Genomic DNA, 13,563 nt, shown 5'->3' on the forward strand with positions numbered 1-13,563 from the left:
TGATGAGCATCCTTACAGAGAGACATGAGGGCAGGCTATGGCAGGTCCTTGCTGACTTCAGAGTTAATGGTGCAGCAAGCCAAGGAGCAGCCGGGGCTACCAGAAGCTAGAAGAGGCAGAGGAGGCTCTTCCCAAGGGGATAGCATGGTGGTGCCTCCACCTTGATTTTGTCCTTCTGGCCTCCAGAGCTGTGAGAATAAGGTTCTGTGTTTTAAGCCACCACGCTTATGGGAACTTGTTGCGGCAGCCACAGGAAACCAATACAGCAAGAATTTTGGGAAACGAACATGACTTTACCACTTAGTGTCAGCAATCCCAGGACAGATATTTAGTGTCTTAATCTCTGTTTCCTCCTGAGGATAATAATAACAACCTTTCTCAGAGAGTTGGTATGAGGCTTACATGAATTCGTATTTGTAAAAAGCTTAAAGTCATGCTTGGCATGGTAAGTACTATGTGTGTTAGGTCTAAGTTAGTTCCTAGAAGTCTCTGTTTCCCCTCTGCTGTGCAGAGCTGTTATTCCTTTTCTGATGCTTTCTATTCACATGACACTGTCAGAGTCTCTTACTTCTTTGTGAAGAGAAGTTACTTTGATCGCTGCAGATTAAGGCTACTTAGACTCTCCTAGCAAAACAAGGGATAGGACCTTCATTTATTTGCTACTTTGACTGATGTTTCTTGAGTACTTTCTTTGTGCTGGGTGTGGGTATTATAGCCTAGAACAAAACAGTTACAATTTTGCCTTTGGGGACCAGCAGGAGGTATTAGATGATCAGATCACACAAATATGTGATTCCAAATTTTGATGTCAAAAGAAAAAGTAGCGTCTCCTCAGTTTTCAGTAAAAAAACCTGCATTACATTGGGTGAGAGGGTGGTTAGGGCTGTTCTCTGAAGACTAGCAGTGTAGGCAGATAGCGCAAGAACAAGCAGGATTTATCCAGATGAATAATGGGGACAAAGGCGCAGTTTTCTTTAAAAGTGGAAGGCTCTACAATGATGGCAGTATTTTTTGTCAACAGCAGTTCACCTAGTGAGTGTTGTTACTTTGGGTCTGAGTAAAGCTGAGGGTAGAGGGAAAAAATAATAATAAATAAAAGTGGAAGGCTCCCTCTCTAGTTTCTAGAGATTTCTAATTAGGTCAACAAATAGAAATAGAGTACCAGTATGACTCAATTCTCAAGTCCTTCTTTGGAAAGACTGATGTTGAAGCTGAAACTCCAATACTTTGGCCACCTGATGCGAAGAGCTGACTCATTTGAAAAGACCCTGATGCTGGGAAAGATTGAGGGCAGGAGGAGAAGGGGACAGCAGAGGATGAGATGGTTGGATGGCATCACCGACTCAACAGACATGAGTTTGAGTAAACTCCGGGAGTTGGTGATGGACAGGGAGGCCTGGTGTGCTGCAGTCCATGGGGTCGCAGAGAGTCGGACACGACTGAGTGACTGAACTGAACTGAACTGAACCAGTATGTCTAGCAGTCCACCTAGTGCTGTGGAGAATAAAACAGGTTGAATGTGGCAATGTTTTAGATGTGTCCTAGGTAGCCAGACTAAAATTAGGAGGGAGTTTCTATTAAAATTGCGTTTTGCCAATAATGAAGTGCTGAAGCAGGTTTTGAGGGGAAAAATAATAAGTAACTGTTAAGAGACATTTCATTTCTGATAGAAAAGTACATGAATATTGCTTTTAAGGTTTGCTGGCCTGCAAACAGAAATGCTGTAGTCTGAAATGAAAGTCATGTAGACAAGATCTCTCAGACTCCTGAATAGAAATCAGAGGATTCTAGGGCACAGGCTCAGTCATTGGATTTCCCTTCTTTCTGTCTTCCTTGAGATAAGTGGGTATGAGGAAGGAAAGAAGTTGGGTTCTGGGTAGCTGCCCCTCCCAGATTAGTGAATAGTGAAGACATGTCCTAGCTTCATGCCTGCAGCTCCCACCCCTGACTGCTGCACACAGCGGGAAAAGTTCTGTGGATGCTCCACACTAAGGTGGCAAGCCTGGAAGGCAGGCTCCTCTTTTCCCACATTCTATCTCTGCTTCCCCTCAGAGTCTTGACTCTAAGGAGTCCTGTGTGTATTGATTGTAACAGCAGTGGAGGGCAGGAGGACATGAAATTTAGATGAATGAAGGGAGAAGGGTGAAAAGTAAAAAAGCTTTGGGCCTGAGGGGGAATAGTTTGTCATAAATATCATAAAATGAAAACATTTGTTGATAAATGATTTATGCTAGCAGCTTAAAAACCATTTTGAACAGTGGCAGTGTCATTCAAACAAGTATGATTTCTTAAGAGTCCTACTTTAAAAGATAATGTTAATCTGGATGAATGACTTCTGATATGTTAAAATGTCAGTATTATTTCATAGCTATATTTAGTTTTAAATGTTTGATAAAGGAAAAAGTGAGTTTCATTTTACCACTAAAAGATGAAGATAAGACTTGGGATTAGATGGGAAAATACAGGTGAAAACCTTGAAACCTCTGCCTATTGTCCACAGTAGTACAATGGATGGATTAAGAATTAAGAATTCAGAGTATATTTGAGTTGGTGCTTACATTTTAAGGACAGATGTCCCTTTCTTCCCTTAATGTTACTATCTCAAGGGAAGTCCATGAAATGGCAGCCAAAGGAAACGTAATTTTTTTCCCTTAAAGTTTGTGGAAAGCATGGCTAGTTGATTTCTAATGTCAACTGTGCTTTCAGTAGGAAATATGCGGGGAGAGAAAGTATCAAACTAGACATATCTGGAGGATCAAAAAGCAATCACCTGGATTTAAAGATCTTTGAATATCTCCTTGGAGAAGTGCTTTTTCAATTTTTAAAAAGCAAAAACTGAGAATTTGTTGTTTCATGTAACTGAAGAGTTGGGGAGTGGCCTGAGCCTAAGCACAGCTGAATTTTGGGCACAGATGTAAGCAGATCCATTTCTGTCTGTATCTTGGCTCCCCTTTCCGCAGGCCAGCTCCTCCTTCCCCTCAAGGTACAAGGTGGCCGCCTGCAGCTCCAGGTGCAGAAGTGCTTTGGATGTGACCACCCTGGAGAGTTTCCTTCCAGCTGTACCTAGTAGTGAAAAACACTACTGGGTTATGAAGGAAATTTGTACATTTACATGTTAACGAATTCTATTGGGACATTTACAACTGGTTTAATATGTTATTTGTGGTCATTCCCATTTAAAAAAAAAAAAAAAAACCAAACCTATGCCTTCCTCTTGCAGTAGCCCTTTGTTATGTCTTTATTTGTTGGAAACTCAAGTTTAACCTGGGCTTCCCTGGTGGCTCAGCTGATAAAGAATCAGCCTGAAGTGCAGGAGACCTGAATTCAATCTCTGGGTTGGGAAGATCCCCTGAAGGAGGAAATGGCAACCCACTCTAGTATTCTTGCCTGGGAAATCCCATGGACAGAGAAGCCTGGAGGGCTACAGGTTTAACCCTAATTGCATCTTTGCAACTTATAGCATCTATTATAAGAGTGTAACCCTGGTAATTGTCAGCCCTTTGCGTTTTAGAAATTATGAATCAATAAATGGTGAATGTAGTGGTTTAAAAGCACAAACTAGGAACTTGACTGTCTGGTCTCAAATCTCAGCTCTGAGTGACTTTAGTTAGACAGATTAACGGCTTTCTATCAATACTTAAGTGTCTCATAAAATGTCAATAGTAATAGTACCTTCGTTTTAGTCCTAGAAAACCTGGCACATAGGAAGTGCTATTATTGCTGCCGCTGCTATTACTACTCTTATGGTTGTTGCTTTAGGATCTATACCGTATTTCTCCCAAATCTTCATCCCCAACATCGCACATAGAAGTGCACCACTGTCTTGACTGAGTCACTGAGTCCAGAGTTGCTTGGAAGAGAATTTAGACATGTTTTTGAATCAAAGAATGATGATAAAAGTTAAAACCAAATTAGGAGACAAAGAGGAATTTGACCACGTCCCTGCTTAAAAATATATTTTGCAGAGTCCCTTGTGTCCTGGACACAGAAGATACCAGTTTCTCTTTTTAAGCATTAGTATCAAGGGCATGTGACTTGTGCTTTATTTTCATTTTCATTGTCTAGGAATTTCCTTGGAGATGCCTCCGATCGGTGCCAAAAGTCTTGAGACTTATGCACCATTTCTCTATGAGTTTTCCGGATGAATGAGGCTTAATTGGATTCTAAAAACTTGGAAGCCATCTTGTTGTTCCTAGGTTATAAGGCTGAACATGTTTGGTTAAGAAAGTCTCTTGGGATCTAATCTGGCATCCACTCAGGTCTCATTAAATGGGAACTTTAAAAGCCTCTTGCTGAGTGGGCTTCATCATTGTTGACCAAATGTTTCAAGATGTAGGCACAAACCATTTCGGTCAGTTTTTTTAAGGGTGGTGCAATTTTGAAGCAACAATATGCTTTTCTACTTAGAAAGATGAAGATACACAGAGTGGCATGTTAACCAAGGTCACGTTCATCTTGTTTCTTTGCAATTTCTCTGTCCCACTTAATTTATTTGGAAGCAGTGCTAAGAGCTTGACTTATGTGACTGGTTTGTCTAGAAGAGACAGATTTTTCTCTTTATGTAAAATAGCTAGGTTAATTGTTGTCTCCTTCCACTGATAACGTAAAAAGGAAATGTGAATGTAATGTAATGTGAGATGTAATGTAAAAAGGAAAGTAATGTAACTATAGAAAAAATCTGCAGTTACTTCAGATTGCTGTGGACCCTGATGCCTGTCATCCCCTGCCCCCCCCCCCCCGCCCCGACCCAGCAAAGCAGATTTTGTCTTCCATCTCTCTAGTCATCTACTCTTTATAATGTACACCTGCCATTGTACTTACTAGCATATGGATGAATCTGATTGCAGAAATTCTTAAAAACTAGATATTTTGAAGGGAACCAATCTCCTGTAATTAAAATTGAGATAATGGAGAAATTGTTGTTGTTTAGTTGCTAAGTTGTGTTTGTTTTGTGACCCCTTGTACTGTAGCCCACCAGACGTCTCTGTCCATGGGATTTCCCAGGCAAGAATACCAGAGTGGGTTGCCATTTAGTAAGGTCATCTTAATTCACAGTGGTGTAAGAAGGAAGCAGTTGGAATTGTCAAGAATTTCTGGAATGGGCATGACAGAGCAAAGCCACGGTCCAGAGTCAGGCCAGATCAGTGACCACCCACACATGTGGAGGTGCATAAGAGGCCTGAGTCACTGCAGATGCTTCCTATCCTATCAGTCCCTTTTCACAGAGGCAATACCTTCCTAGAATTTAAATTTACTCAGTGTGAAACAATTTCCTTGCCAGAGTTTCCTTTCTACTTTGGAGGTAGAAACCCTTAAAGATAACACAAGTCAGTTTTCTTATTTTGTAGGTTCAGAAACTGAAGTCAGAGAGGTTAAGTGATTTGCACAAAAGCACACGTGACTTAGTGGCTGAGCTATAACTAAACCCGGGTCTCTGCCTTCTAAATTAGTGTTCCTTTCACTGATCCCTGCTGTCTCTCTGTGCTTATCCATTCAATTAGCAAATGTAATTGAAGGGACTCTAATTAGTTTGGCTCCTAAAGGCTTTTGTGGTTAGTGTCAGATTGGCAATAAGGTTTGCTTTTTCCTGCCAGCTTTTGAGTCGTGGCCAAATTTTGTTAGTCAATTATTTCAGAGTCTTGAAGTCATCACATGGAAGGCAAGATGATTTGAATAACTGGACACACATGTCTGTCTTATCTGTCTAATAAACATGCCTTTTCTGTAGTGCAAATTAGAGACTGTTAGAATGTACCGAATGTATATAGTCATTAGATATGGAGCAGTTGTGGCCAGTAGAGTGGTGACATTCCAGCTATCACTATCATTGTGTGTTTTTTCCGGACCTGTGAGCTTTGACACTACTCTCTTATATAATTGAGGGGTTAGCAGTACTCTGGCAACCCAAGCGTCCCAAGAAGCAGATGCTAAGGATGCAGGGGGCTGATTTGCCACCCCATGCACTTGGCAGTTGTATGAATTGGCAGTGCCAATTCATGAACATGAGAAGCTTGGAGGTGTGAAGTATTCCTAGATCTGTGAGCTGATCGTCGGGGTCCCTGAAGGCACGTCTCAAGGAGCTATCTAGATGGAATTGAATTTCCTTCAGTGGAAGAGACTCAATTCCTAAGAGAAAGTTCGAAGTTGACTCTTAGACCTCAGGGCTGAGGTCTTAGAATACAGTCCCTGAAAGATCAAGAGAGATGGAGCTGCGTAGAAGGAAAGGCCGCTGAAAGGTACGCCACCATTTCCTCTGCGTTTATTACATCATTTAAGTAGGGTGAGTAGGTGGGGCTCTGTCCATGTAACCCATATTCTTGACACAGTCCAGAAGTAGAGAATCACATCTCCTACAACCTTTCTTTTTCTTATCGTCTCATCTTACTGAACTTTTTTTTTTTTTGCTTGAATAAACTTAGAATTGTTTGCCAGGAAATAGTTGCCTCTTTTCAAATCTCAGTATTTGTTTGAGTGTAGGAAAGATTTTCACCTAACTTAAGTGTTTCTTTGTCATTGGATGGAAAAAATTTTTTTTCTGGAATGAAAAAAAAAATCCCTCCTATATATCAAAATATACATGTTGTTGAATGTGCCACATTGTAGACTCGAAAATACTGTGTTGCCTTTAGGATGAGAGAGACTATATTTTTTCTTTTCTTTTGGTTTTTAGAGTCTGTGGTATTTCACTTAATGTTAACACACAAAGTGACAGGATACTTGATTGTCTGAAATTTTGAAGTACAATGTACGAAATTCTGTTAAAACTTCCTTTATGTAGACTTTGATTTAGAAGCTGGTAGTCTCTTATGGAAAATTGAAATGTAACTGCTTCTAGTTCATAATATTTAGATTGCACGCTGTGTTTGGCTTCTCATTCTTTCATCAGTTGAACATCAAAGACAAAAAGAAAACGTTTTGTATACTTCCACTGCATGAAAAACAGAGGCATTCCCATTCCCAAGATACTTATGTGTCAGTTCACATTTCCTTGTAGAAAATATGTTTGCTTCTAATGCATAAGTAAATCATCCTATGGAGAAATCTTTGATTATCCTGTTGATAATAATTTGTCTTTTTGTAAAGAGAGAAAAAGCTTTGGACAGGAACTTTTATGACAGGGTGATGGATTCTTTCTGTTAAAGGAGAGTTTTAGTCAAGAAGTGATTTCCTGGTCTCTTTTGGCCTCTTTGGTGGCTGACCAGCTGGTCAGGTGTATCGTGGTGTATGGATGCGAGAGAGCAGAGGATGTGGGGGATGTGAGTGAGGGCAGATACATCCACGCTTGTATGCACGTACGTTCAGAGGATGGACAGAGCAGCTTTCCTGTGTGGTATGCTCATGGTCATCGTTAAGGCAGAAGTCAGGGCTGCAGACAGGGCATGCCTCGATGCCTGTCGGCTTGTCTTCCTTGTGTATGTGGTTTCCACAGGAGTCCTGGCAGCTCAAGCTCTCAGACTTTCATGGTGGTCTGAGTCAGTGCAGGGCATGCGTGTCCTTGTTCTGACTTTAATGAAAAGGCTTATTATTTTTTTTTTTTTCCTCTTGAAAATAGAGGCTGGAAGATAGTGGTAATGGGGGCTTGAGAATTTTCTTGGGGATTTTGCTGCTCATGAAATAACTGGTGAATCCTGGACTTCAGCTAACAGCTCTGTTATACTAGAATGTTTTTCTTAGAGCATCTACCAAGAAGTATGCTGTTTTAAGGGTCCAAGTTGGAGGAATCCATGAGAAGTGTGTCTGTTCCCAGGACTGTTGGGTTTTGCCCTTTTCCCCCTCAACTCACTTCACACTTTTAAAAGTAAACAGTGGATGTGATTCCATAGAAACTGCATCTGTATGTGTGTAAGGAGTGGACTCTCTATTTTAGGCAGTAAGGTTTTTTTTTTTTTTTTGTCATTTGAAAACAAGTATTGGTTTTTATTCACTGTTAATATTATAGGCATGCATAAAAAGTGGGTCCAACTTGTGCGCTAGAAGCATTTGATTTAAATAATGTGCCTTTGCAATTTTTTTTAAAGGTAGTGTCTTCCCCAGCAGATGTAGCTGAAAAAGCTGACAGAATTATTACCATGTTGCCCACCAGCATCAATGCGATAGAAGCTTATTCTGGAGCAAATGGAATTCTAAAGTATGTATTTCTCAACTACAGATAATGTTCTTTCTATGGTAGTTTATGAATTTCACATTTGTTAGAACAGTTGTGAAATTACAGTTATGTTTGTAAAGTCTTCTTGTACTGTTTTCTTTTGTCTTAAAAGTGAATGGTGTGGTTTCTCTCTCATTGTAAAGGGTTTATTTTTTCGCTGAAGTCAAGTATGTGACTTTTGGGAATGAATTTTTTTGTTTCTCTTCCTTTAACTCTTGCGTTAAACTTACACTTTCACTGGTAAGCTGTTTTAAGAGATTTTTTAAAGCTTGACTTTAAACTGTACACAAATGTTACAAGCATACTTTTCTTATGGTTTATAGAAATTCAGGAAAAGATTTCTATGAAAAATAAAACCAAGCATTGGAAAGAACACTATTATTTAAAATTTATTGTGAAATTAAGTTACTGTATGTCCTATGGGTTAGTACATCTGTAGTAAGAACTTTGAGAAGCTGGAATGAAAGATTAGCAGTAGCTCCCTGATTAATATATAATTTAGGCCAGCATTTCCTACCCAGTGCCTCGCTTCAAGAACCTTTTGGTTAATGGTGCCTGCTGCCAGACCCTTGTGGTTATATTAGGATGGCAATGGTTGAATTCCCAGTTTAGTTTTCTGGTCTTACTGATTCCTGTACCTAACTTGTTTTGTTGTTGAATTTTAGCAGAGAGCTAGAACAAACTGGTAGGCTCAGTAGACACATGAAAGGCTGAAAGAAAGGGTTTTGATTTCATGAAACTGTAATACATGGAATGGGAGCTTTTGGGAAATGGAATTGCCTTGGAAAACTAGCAAACTTAGAAGCAAAAGACACTTGAATATTAGGCAGAAAACCGATAAGATAAATGTTTAGATTTCAGAGAAGGTTGAAAGACACTCATTTTGGATGAAGCCCTCAGGCCCTCAGTGTGTGTGGTCCTGAGTGACCTAGCTGTGTCATTACCTGGTCTGTTCCAATTACGGCCCTGCTTTACCTCTCAGGGAAAAGTTACTAAAAACTTGGTGTAGACAAAATCCTATGTTTATTAATATCCTTTATTAGGAATATGGTGGCCACCAACCAGGGTGGTTTTGTCTAGGGAGTGCTTTGAAGGAGTTTGGCTTTACATTGAACTGTAATTTGCTTCTCATGGGTGGTTCTTTATTTTCTTCTGGGTCAGGATCACTTCCCCACACCCAGTTGCATGTGTAGGTTTTGAGATGATTTCCCATTTGATTAAAGATTTAAGATCTTAAAAATACTAACATCACACACACACACACACACACACAAAATACTAACATCACAGAAGACTGGTAAACTTAATTCTCATATTTTAGGGTATATACATCCTGGAGTGTGTCTATAATAAGGTATGCTGTTTCCTTTCTATGGAACATACTCAGTTACTGCACTTAGACCAGATCAATTCGTATATCAAAAATTGTTGCTTAAAGCATTTTATGTGCTATTTTTTTCTGTAGAAAAAAATTTTTTTAATGGTTTTAGCAGTGATTTTCTGTTTCCCCTTTAATATTTATATTTATTCAGTTTTAATTTTTGAATCATAGTTATGATTAAATGTCTTGTGGGTTAGTTTATCTGTAGTAAAAACTTGGGGAAGGTTAGCCATAGCCCTTTAAAAAAATTATAATTTAGGTCTATAATTAAATTATAATTACAAAATTATAATTTAGTTAGTTATAATTAACTAATTATAAATTAGTTTACAAGCCAGTGACAATAGCATAGATTATATACTGTAAGGGAACTCGACAGGTATATAGTCTGTATTTAGAGTGCAAACAAAACTTTTACTTTAAAGTGAAAGTGAAGGTCACTCAGTCATGTCCGACTCTTTGCGACCCCATGGACTATATATACATAGAATTCTCCAGGCCAGAAACTGGAGTGGGGCCTTTCCCTTCTCCAGGGGATCTATCCAACCCAGGTCTCTTGCATTGCAGGCGGATTCTTTACCAGCAGAGCCACAAGGGAAGCCCTTTACTTTAAGAATGCCATTTAAATATTGATGTAAAATATGATATATGAAAAGACTGCTTCCCCCTTTTATCAGTGTATGTATATAAATTTACCATAAAGAACAAGAAGACTCTTTGAGATTTCTAGGTCCATTCCTATATTTTCCTTAGTATCTGTTTGATATTTTATCTTTACAAAGTTACAATTATTAAAGAATATACCATTTTAAGGCAAATGGCTAAATTTTAATTGCTTATATTTTTTCTACCTAGTGGAAATAAAGTGGATAAGTGAAATTTGCAATATGGCTTGTTAAAAACAAGTAAATTACTTTTTAAAGAGACCCAGCTATTTTACAAACAAAAATTTAAATCTTACCAAATAGCCCCTTTAAAGTTAATAGGTGTTTAAAATTGCTTACATCTTAGCTAACCTACATTATTATGGTTAATGTGTATTTCACGTGAAACCAGAATTTATACCATGTAGTTTATTAGGTTACTTTGGTTTATTTGAAATAGTTTGAGTTTACTTTGAACTGTAATTGATCTGAAAATGAATTTGAGATTTTGAACCAGTTCTAATAATGAGCTTTTTAAAAATATAATTTATTTTTGGCCGCTCTGGGTCTTTGTAACTGTGTAGGCTTTTCTCTAGCTGCAGGAAGCCGAGGCTGCTCTTCGTTGTGGTGTGCAGGCTTCTCATTGCGATGGCTTCTCTTGTTGCAGAGCACAGACTCAGTAGTTGTGGCACACAGGCGTAGTTGCTCTGCGGCATATGGGATCCTCCCTGATCAGGGATCAAAACCATGTCTCCTGCGTTGGCAGGTGAATGCTTTACCACTGAGGCACCAGGGAAGTCCCTCATAATGTTTCTAATATTTACACCAGAGACTTCCTTGATATCTGGCAGCTTTTAGCAGATTCTGATTCTATAAGTAGTTGCATGAAATACTTATTCAGAGTTGTAAACTATATTTTTAAAACTATAAAACTGTACTTTTTAAAAAACTATATTTCTGTTTGTTTACTTAGAAAAGTGAAGAAAGGCTCACTATTAATAGATTCCAGTACTATTGATCCTATGGTTTCAAAAGAACTGGCCAAAGAAGTTGAAAAAATGGGAGCAGTTTTCATGGATGCCCCTGTTTCTGGTGGTAAGTGGTAGCTGAAATAGATGCACACCTATTCTGTTTGTCAGAAGTAACAATTACAATTTTGTGGTACCCAAGATAATCCAATTATTTTTAGAGTTATTGAAGATTCTCAGTTTCCTCATTACAAATAAAAAAAGCAAAACTGACATGTTGTTTAGCCCTCTCCAAATACAATGCTTGTTCTAAACTCAGATAAAAGGATGTTACAGCTTTGAAGAGCTGTGAATTTTTTATCTAGATTGCTGTGGGTAAGGCTAGATCAATTGCTAGAAAATCTGAACTTTTCAGAAGAGATTCAAGAAATAATTAGCCTGAAGAATCTTGTAACTATTAAAGAAACTGAAGAAGTAGCAAAAAAGAGAAAATGATTTCATGAGGAAAATACTAGGCCCAAGTGATTTTACCAAATGTTACCAGAATTTCAAGGAGCATACCATCTCAACTTTATATGAACTTTCCCAGACAATAGAAAAGAGGAAATGCTTCCCAAATCATTCTATAAGATGTGTATAACTCTGATAATTAAACCAGTTAGAAACATTATGAGAGAGAAAAACTATAGGTCTACATCAGTCATGAATATAGAAGTAAAAACTTTATAAAGTACATTAACAAATTAAATACAACTGTATGAATGAGATCAGGCACTGCAACCAGGTTTGGTTTATCTCATGTATGTATAGATAGCTTAATATTAAAAAATCTATAAATAAATTTCAAAATCAACAGCATCTCAATCAGAGGACAGGGAGCTAATAAAATTCTAAAAGCTTAATATTATATAAAATACTAATATGGATATCTGGGTATTTTGGAATGGCAGGATTATGATTTCCTATAATTTAAAAATTTTCCAGAGTTACTGTGTAATCAAATATATATCCACATACACATACATATGTGCATACATATATACACATACATATGTAATTATAGCAGTAGACAATGGAATAACAATTTTATTCCTATTAAACTTGATTGTTGGCTTTGGAATTAAAAAATAATGAAATATAATAATTTAAATCAGTTTCTTTTTCATAAAGAACCTAGTGGGCTTGTAAAGGAATCTTATATCCCAAACCCTTTTGATTATAGAAAGTGAAAGTCACTCAGTCATGTCTGACTCTTTGCAACCCCATGGTCTATACAGTCCATGGAATTCTCTAGGCCAGAATATGGAGTGGGTAGCCTTTCTCTTTTCCAGGGTATCTTTCCAACCCAGGGATCAAACCCAGGTCTCCCGCATTGTGGGCGGGTTCTTTACCAGCTGAGCTACAAGGGAATCCCAAGAATACTGCAGTGGGTAACTTGTCCCTTCTCTAGTGGATCTTCCCATCCCAGGAATCCAACTGGGGTCTCCTGCATTACAGGCAGATTCTTTACCAATGAGCTCTCAGGGAAGCCCTTTGAGTATAGGTGGAGGTATAAATAATTTTTAGCCCCTATAATTGTTATATTGAATCATTTAAGTAGGATTTTAGGTGTAAAGATTTATAATGTGGTATGGATCTTTGATTACAAAATACTAATAATCAGTTTTAAGCTTGGTATTGAAATTTATTTATAGAATAGATTCAGTAAATGAACAGTTCTTTGTTCTTTGAGTGGTTCTGTAATTTAATTTGACAATTGCTGTGGAACATTATCAGTTGATCTTATTGATTGATCTTCTTTTGCTTCAAGAGTATAGCCTGAAATTATCATTTGATAATGAAAAATACCAACTTGATTTTTTTTTTCCAACTTGATTTTTAAATGTTATTTTAACCTTTAAAATACAGTCTTTTTTGTGATAAAACTTTGAGATTACTTTTCGTCCTTATCAAGTTATTTTTATCACAGTTTTGTGGTTTTAGAGTATAAAAATGCTTATTTGTAAAAGTGAATTTACTTCAGTCTGATCTGTATTACAGATTGAAAACTTTGTGTAGAGATGGTTTGTGATAATTTGTTGCTTGACACATTATCATTATGAGATTGGCCAGCATATTATAGAAACTTATGTTTGTCTTCTCATAGTTAATATTTTTATATTTTTTACATGGGTTAAAATTGTCTACACTTTCTCAGTTAAAATAGAGGGAACTTTCTGTAAGTTAGAGTTAGCAGGTTTTAAAATCATTGTATTTTAACTGAATAAAATTTAGGAAAAGGGATCTGGGAAAAGCCTGGGTTAGACACCCAGATGGGCTTACAGTTTTACAGAGGTTCTATGTTTGTCAGTCCTAAAACACACATTATTTGAGGTAATTTTCATAAAATCTTAAAAAAAAATTTCCCCCATTTTTATCCTCCTC

The 13,563-nt window shown here is 37.7% G+C and overlaps 1 protein-coding gene and 1 non-coding gene across 2 annotated transcripts in view; both read left to right on the top strand.

The window, feature by feature from the left end:
* The window catches only part of HIBADH (3-hydroxyisobutyrate dehydrogenase), a 109,849-nt gene that overhangs the window by 17,608 nt on the left and 78,678 nt on the right, over positions 1–13,563 (top strand). Inside the window, exons 3-4 of the mRNA XM_061165463.1 lie at positions 8,019–8,128; positions 11,145–11,266. Coding sequence (XP_061021446.1) covers positions 8,019–8,128; positions 11,145–11,266 — 232 coding nt within the window. The remainder of the gene's footprint in view (positions 1–8,018; positions 8,129–11,144; positions 11,267–13,563) is intronic.
* LOC133073184 (small nucleolar RNA SNORD56) lies at positions 991–1,061 on the top strand. The gene has a single exon (XR_009696892.1). It is a non-coding gene; the product is annotated as a small nucleolar RNA SNORD56 (small nucleolar RNA).

Source organism: Dama dama, chromosome 18 (genome assembly GCF_033118175.1).
Source record: "Dama dama isolate Ldn47 chromosome 18, ASM3311817v1, whole genome shotgun sequence".
Taxonomy (NCBI): domain Eukaryota; kingdom Metazoa; phylum Chordata; class Mammalia; order Artiodactyla; family Cervidae; genus Dama; species Dama dama.